The 7,921-nt window shown below is 35.1% G+C and overlaps 1 protein-coding gene across 1 annotated transcript in view; it reads right to left on the bottom strand.

Moving 5' to 3' along the window:
* Positions 1-410: 410 nt before the first annotated feature.
* Positions 411-7,921, bottom strand: part of MEI4 (meiotic double-stranded break formation protein 4) — an 80,819-nt gene continuing 73,308 nt past the window's right edge. The window contains exon 5 of the mRNA XM_055811303.1: positions 411-1,937. Coding sequence (XP_055667278.1) covers positions 1,686-1,937 — 252 coding nt within the window. The 3' untranslated portion in view covers positions 411-1,685. The remainder of the gene's footprint in view (positions 1,938-7,921) is intronic.

Raw genomic sequence — 7,921 nt, 5'->3', positions numbered from 1 at the left:
TTGAAACTGTTCTTTATAACAGGAGTCTTGAAACAATAGATATTTTGCTATATACAGACTGCAGTATCCTCCTGTGTTCTGTGTGTTTTCTTTACAAAATATTTTTGAGTGAAGCTTTGTTAAGAAATGAAAATGAAAACTGTTCTATTAATTAGATACCAGTTCCTTTTGTTTATTCCTTTCCTTGCTCTTTTTGTAATCACGCTTTCCGTGCTGTGAAGGGATGTGGAACAGTAGCTCCTGAGCAGCTACCAAACTTACATATTGATTTAATTTTATTTTCTTTAATTTGGCTAAACTTATCTGATTTTCTAATGTGACTATTAAGGAATACTTGTTTTGCAAATCAAACATTTCTGTTGAAAGAAATTTTGCTAAAAGAAAGCATTAAACAAATGTTACCACTTGACATACCAAATATGAAGTTTAAGAAACAAAGCAGTGGCCAGTGTATAAAGAAGTATAAGAATCATTCTTTAGGGAGCCAATTCAATCAAAGTACCTTGTTTTGTAAACTTTTGTAAATACTAGTGCATTTTACATATATAGAAACCAAAGTTTTATTATCTGAAATAAATGCATTCAAATTAACAAGATAAATCACTTACATTTTTAAAAAAGTGGTGTTTCAGATAATTTTTATGACATAAAAATCAATCCGATGAAAGAAGTGCAAGGGGAAGGATAAGGACTAATGCTAAAAATATTTTCATATTTACAGTGAATATGCACTATTAGGAGACATAAAACTACAATGTTGTTTATCTGTTAGAAAAAAATGCCATTCAGCATAATAATTACCCTCTAAGTTTATCAAAGACTCTGGATCAGTTAAGGTATTGCTGAAGTCATATTTTAAAGGCCTTTTATGTTTAAGATTATTTCTGTTACAATATGTTGCTTTGATTATTACTATGAATGTAATTCCATCACACAGAAATAAAAATTTAAAAATCAGATAACACAAATATTCAAAGGGGATTTTATCAACATTCATTAATTTTGAACAGAAAGTTTTAAAGTAATCATGAAATGAATTAAATTTATTTAGATTAGATCCTTGAAATCATTAGTCAATTTGGACCAAATTAGGCCTACTGTGCCTACGCGGGTAAAGCCAAGCAGTATACAATAAATGTAGGAGTTGTAAAACTGAGCAGCAGATTTAGTTTGCTCAGGTTAATGACTCTTTTGAATAAATCAGAAACCAAGACTTTCCTGTAAGAATTTGCAGCAGTAAGTTACCAAGTTTTAAAATATTCTTGTTTCTGCCAACCAGCCATTGTCTCTAAAGCACACAGAAGCTATACAACTCTTAAAAGAAAGGCAATACTTTCCTAATTTGGAAGCTTTAAACACACGTTGTGTCTTGACTTTAAAATGCATAGCTATTATTTTAATCATCACCTGAAACACTTTCTTTGTTGCCATTTTCACTGTGTACACAAACATCAACTTACCGTTTTCCATTATGAGAAAAAGCATTTATTGAAAACAGCACCTGGATTATTAAATATTTTTCTGTATTTAAAATTGGGAAAAAAATCGCATTATCTCTGAAACTGCTGTATAGCATAGTAGTTTAATGTAAATATTTTCCAATTACAACAATTCTCCTGTCTGGCTTGAGAATTTTCCAATGCAATCCCACAATAAATGCACTATTAAAAAGCAGTCTGCTTGTTTTAATCAACTTGTATTTGAGCTGAGTTCAAAAGAACACTTACTCTCCATAAATACAAAGAAAACAAAGGGAATTCATCTGAGAGATGAAGAATAATTTGATCAAGGTTCTTCAGAAATTTGATTTTTTCCTCTCCATCGTAGTCTGAGCTTGAAACGTTACTTTCTTCTGTCTCATTTTGAAGAAGTTGTTCCAGAATCATGCACAAAAGAAAAATATTCTCATACTGGGTAATGTTATACATTGCCTGGATCTGGGAATAAAGAAAAATCAATACATAAGCACAGTGTGAAAATGTTTGTGCAGCCTACCATCTCAGAAGACAGTTTAAGGAATAATGTTAACATTTACAGTAGTATTTATATAATCAGAACAGCTACACTCTCAGTATGATTACTTCTAAGAAATATTTTCCTTTTTGTGATAACAGCCAAAAACCTAACTCTCCATCACACTCCCAAATGGAAAGTCAACATAACCTCCTGTTCATGAGTCAGAGGGTTTCGCTACCTAATTATCCACAGAGATGACATATAATAATGATTACAAACAACAACAATAACAACAGTAGCTTTGTTTGGTTTAGGCATATCATTAAAATTAGTGGATTTCTGTTTTCTGACAAACGAAATAACAAGTAAAAAAATAAATTTTTAAATATAGACAATCATCTATTCAAATAACACCTCTAGAAAGCAAATTAAAAGTTCAAATTATTAATCCAAATAGAAGATACACAAGCCAGTACTACATATCTGACTCGGTTACAAAGTGGAAGGGTCAGTTTGTCAAATACGCTCACTGACCAAACAACAAATTTATCAAAAGCCTTACAGCTTTATCTAATATAAATTTACCTGTTCTGTATTTGGAAACTGCAGTTCCAAACTGAAGTTTTCAGAATCTCTGCTGTACATAGGGAATAACTGGTAAGATAAAAACTTAAACCTTGGGCAGCTGTCCCTGTGAATTGAAATTCTGTGCCCTTTACAGCAAAATCTACCAATAATATAAGATGACCTTGTTCTGAAAAGCGCTGCAATTACAATAGATAGATGATCAGAACTGAAAGGTAAAATCATAGCTGCTAGAAAATTATGCACTTTAGAAAATGGACCGATAGGTCTAACAAGCCTAAACAACTGTTTGGGTCTGTGGGACAAAGCCAGATGGGCTTAGGTTTTGACATGGGTCTATGAATCAGCATCAAATCGTTTTACCCACCCTGAACCTACTAGCATACTGCTAGACTTCCAAAGTGTGAAATTTATTATATAATGGTGTTTTTTTACAAACAACGTAAGTTATTTTGGATTCCAGTAGAATCTATCAAAAACACAGCACTTTACCTTCCTCAGGTAAGGTTGCTGCTGTCTGCCTCTGCGGTAGATGGTGGCTCAGGGGCTGCTCACTGTCCTTCTGAGCTAGTAGCTCTTGAACCTAAAATCTGTGTTGAAGCTCCCTAGACTAATATCTTTCAGGTAGCGTGCCACCTCAGGGATGACACTAGAGATACCACAGCCAAAGCCTCAATGTAGCAAAGTCATTTTGCTTTTTCTAAACATCTTGAAAATTAGGTTAATTACTGAAAAAATATTATCCCTAGCCTTGCATGCTCCAGTTCTGTCTCTCTGGAACCTGGCAAGAAAAATCCGCAGTTCAAAAGCTGCTGCCAAGAATTTGGTATTGTCATTCTCATCACAACAGACGGCAAAAAAATATAAAAGGACAATAGTAAGTATTTGCATACTTTTAAAGTCCAATTAAATCCAATTGTGTAATTAGGGAAAACAGAGGTAACAAGACAGTCTGTTTCTTCAAATACCAAGCAGCTGACTCTAGGACAATTATGCCTATACACCGATTGTTTTGACTATTAACTAATACTGGTGAGATAATTGTATTTATTTTGCTTATTAGACTAAATTACTACTTTCTAAGTTGAGAAAATAACTGGTACTAATGATTTCCTGAATCTCTACAGAACAGATGATTCTGAGGGCCTACAAACTCTGCTTTTTAGACTTTAGTGTAGGAGTCATCTGACCAAACACAGGCATCAACAAGCTGAGACAGTTATCCTTGGTTCCTGTTTTAGCCAACAGAGGCAAGCATGGGGTGGGACTCAAGTTGCCTGAATGTAGGTATCTGTTGCCATTTTGGATGTCCAAGGGTATCCGAGGCACATGCATGAGCAGAGCTTTACGTAAGAGTTAACAGCCGTAAACCCAAAGTACCACCTTAGGGCATCCAATGTGGTATTAGATGGCTGAGTTTTGGCAGCTGAGTAGTTCCCAGGGTCTTTCAGAATGTAATTCATCCCACTCTAAACCAGATCCACAGATGTACCATGTCCTGAAACTCTTTACAGTGATAAAAGTACATAAAGTATGATTGTAAACATAAATTACAGTTCTATGCTTTACGTTTTTGCTTATAACATTGTACTTCTAATATCCAAAGTATAGAAGTACAATGTTATAAGCAAAAACGTGTTTGATTCAGGTGTTGGCCTTGTAAATTCACTCAGATCTTTCTTTCACATGAGGAATCAATGGAAAATGTTTTAGAAAGGCAAATTATGTCATTTCACTTATCCCCATAACCTCAGGCTCTTCCAAGCCGTTAAGCAATTGTGTTACTTTCAGTGGGTCTTGAAAAGTGCAACTGATTGCAGCTTAGTAAACTATCTAATTGATTATGGATAAAAGAAACCACGAGCTAACTAATTCTTTTTCCTCTGCAAATACTACTGCACTAAAGGAAAATTATTTTAGCTTCACCGAACTGACTTTGAACAGAAAGGGTAAGTCTGATGGCAAGGAGGAAGTATTTTTTTGAGGTAATTGCTTTTCAGGGGACAAACGCACTTTAAAATATTGTTTTATAAAACCAGGGGTGGGGAGGGGGAATTGGACTAGAACACTTTCTTGCTCAAGACTTATTAACCTTTCCGACCCATTTAATAATCCGAACAAAATGCGTCTCCATTTCTTTTGTTAGATGTCTTCTGTAGCGCTAATTGATGCAGAAACTACCAATGCAAATTTATGCCACAGAATTTGTAGAGGAATACCTTTACTGTTACCTAATGGTGCACAGTCACATAAAAGACCTCTTAAGTGTACACACACACGCGCGCGCACACAGCTAGTCCATCCAGAAAGTTCAGAAGGTTTGTCGGTAAAGCAAACCTTATAAATATAGGCTACAATTCCAGAACATCTTAATACCAACTTTAAATAACACTAATTCTGTTTTTCAGAAAGTTCTTTAATATAATGAATCTTTTTACAGATCAGATTAGATGGGTAGGCAATATGGGATTTGGACACTGGGTTTTTTTGTGACACTAGTCCTTGCTGATTTTTCCTCACCTAGTATTTGGAAATGTGTTTCTTCACAGTAAGATGCATTTTGCATGCACCTGAGTTTGGAAACTAACTTTTGAAATTATTTGCTTATTATGATATGTCAAACCAAAAAACCTCCTCAAAGTTAATATTATTTTTTTTAGAATTATTAATAAAATAAGATTGAGCTCTGTATAAGATGGGAACAAGGGGTACAAGGATCTCCTGGCTGGATTTGACAATCTGCTAATCAGAATTCATATATTTACATCACCGAGTTCAGAATGCAGCAAGTGCCAAAGCTTTTGGCTGAAATTAATTCTTCAAGCTTCTCCTACATCACAGGGTGGCCACCTGGAATAGCACACATATTGACTACATAATCTGAAAGCAGGGAAAAAGATCTCTAACCTGTCTTCTTTATAATGAATTCATAAACCCCAGTACTAATATGTTAAAGGAAACTGCTCAAAACCGTAGGCAGCGATGACAGTCAGAAAGCTAAAAAGCCATCTGTGTTGCAGGTCCCTGGACCTTTATTGCACTTCCTCTTTGCAAAGCAACAGGTCAGATGGCCCTGTACCAAATTCCAAGCCACAGCTCTCTTATTGGACAGATTTGGAGTTGGGGTCTTCAGCAAAATTTTGGACAATAGGGATCTGAAAGCAAAGAATTAACCAAAGTAACCTTCACAGAATAGTGGATGTAATTTTTGAAGGTTATTCAACCAGATTCAGAAAAAATCCCAAGTGATATTCTAAATGCAAGTTTTGCACTTAGAATATTTTTGTTTTCTTGTTTTACAGTATCATGCACATTTGCATAATTTATTGAAATGGCCTCAATAACAGCAATTTTAAACAAGAACAACAGAATAAATATTAGCTTTGAAGAAATTCTCTACTATTCTTAAGCCATTCACCAGCCACAACTCATTACTTCTAGTGAAGTAATCTGCTGAGGCCGGAATTTTCACATGCAGAAGATGGATGTTAACTTCTAGTATAGATATGTAAGTTTTATTTCTTTTATATCTCAAAAGACCTACAGAATGGGGACAACACTCAACCAGTACAAATAAGAATTAGATGGAAAGAAAGACAGTATGTCCATGGCAACTAGGATTTGCTTCCACGTAACTCAGATACATATGTAGACTATGGACAAAGTATCAGCAACATCTGTATGCTTTCTGGAATAAGCCAGAAACAGCTCTAACTCGAGAAAAATTCTTTTTGGTTTAGAATGGAACATTGAAATGCTGAAATTTCTGACAAAATTAAAACAATTAAAATTAATTTAGAGGCACCATTATGTTTGATTACTTACAAAAAGTTTTCTTCCTCTTCTATCCTTATAGTTTATTTAACATCTGTTCAGGCTTTTTCAGTCCCACAAAGATACCAAGTTTAAAAGTATATTGCAACAAATAACTATACACAACATGATGCTATATAAAATACTGACATACTGATATAAATTTTAATCAAACTGGATAGTTAAGTGTTTATATACCTCTGGTGTTTAGAAAGTGATAAAACTGACAGTTCTAGAAGATGGCTATTTTAGCAGAGAATGTTCTGCCCAAATCTCCTCAATCCATCATACTCTAACAGTTTTGCTTCTTGTAAATTTTTTCTTGCAACTTTTGCCACTTCCATTTCTTTGCAAACTTTTACTATTCAGCAAGGATGTAACTTTTATGCTAGCAAAGTGTCTTTTCTATGTCCCAAGAAATTGTTTCAAATTTCACTGAAATATCATGCTAGAAGTTGGCATTTCTCTTTTACATGCAAATTATTCAGAGAAGCATAAAGGGTAGACCAAAATAAACAACGGGAACTGCTAAAGCGTGGCTAATATTGCCCTCAAGAGAAGCAGAGGCAGTGGGCTGCACCACCAGCTGCTCGCCTGTGATCACTTAAGGAGGACAGAGGGCAGAACAGAACCAAATCTGCCATCTAGCCATTTCCAGCAAAAATCCCCCATGGCCCATCCCCTTCTCAGTGAAGCAAATGGAGCCATTTTTTCTTTAGAAAATTCTTTAGAGCACGTGGAAACAGGCAAAGAGCATGCATCTTCCTTGAAATAGTCTATCACCAGCCAAGACATCATCGCAGCAAATAGTTCCAGCACCCCTTGTTTCCTTACTGAAAGCTGCTGGTACAGGCAGGTACATGTGCAGACTGAAATCTTGGCAAGAAAATTCAAATTCATGGCCTAGGGGACCACAAAGTGAGTGCAAGCTGATGTCCCGTGTAACACAGAACAGTCAATTTAGTCAAATTAATTCGAAGTGTTTGAAGTGGAGCACGCCTGTTAGAAAATGACTAAGCTTGATTTACATGCTTTTAGATATACACAATCCAGTATATGCTGTTTCGTGGTCAACTACCCCAACTCTTTTTCTAGATTTATTTTATTTGCTGTCTTGGCTTTCTGGAAGTAGGAGGGATTGCTCCTTCCAGAACTATAACAAAGGTGGATATGAGACTAAATAAAGCAGTGACAAAGTAAATACAGCCACTGATACCCACAGAAAAGAAAACATCTGTGCTCACTATGCCTGCATATAGGAGGGATGCTTCTCTGAAAACATTTTCTGTGTTTTAACATGACAGTTGTCCTAACAAGTATATCATTATCAAATTAAGTCTCTAAATGGAAAGATATTTGGAAGCATCACTTTTTAGATAAAAAAGTTCCTAAATCATCATAACGAAAAATAAGGAAGAAGCAACTAGCTGGAAACCTATCAACAAGTGATCATCATTTAGCAAATTTTGTGTTGTCTAAGGTAACGCTCACAAACCTAAGTTTTCAGTAAAATCAACACTGTTTTACTCTACCTACCCAGTCTGACTCAGAGGTTAACAGAAATGTA

This window comes from Falco peregrinus, chromosome 7, assembly GCF_023634155.1.
Source record: "Falco peregrinus isolate bFalPer1 chromosome 7, bFalPer1.pri, whole genome shotgun sequence".
Classification (NCBI taxonomy): Eukaryota; Metazoa; Chordata; class Aves; order Falconiformes; family Falconidae; genus Falco; species Falco peregrinus.
This window is presented reverse-complemented; position numbering and strand designations above follow the sequence as displayed.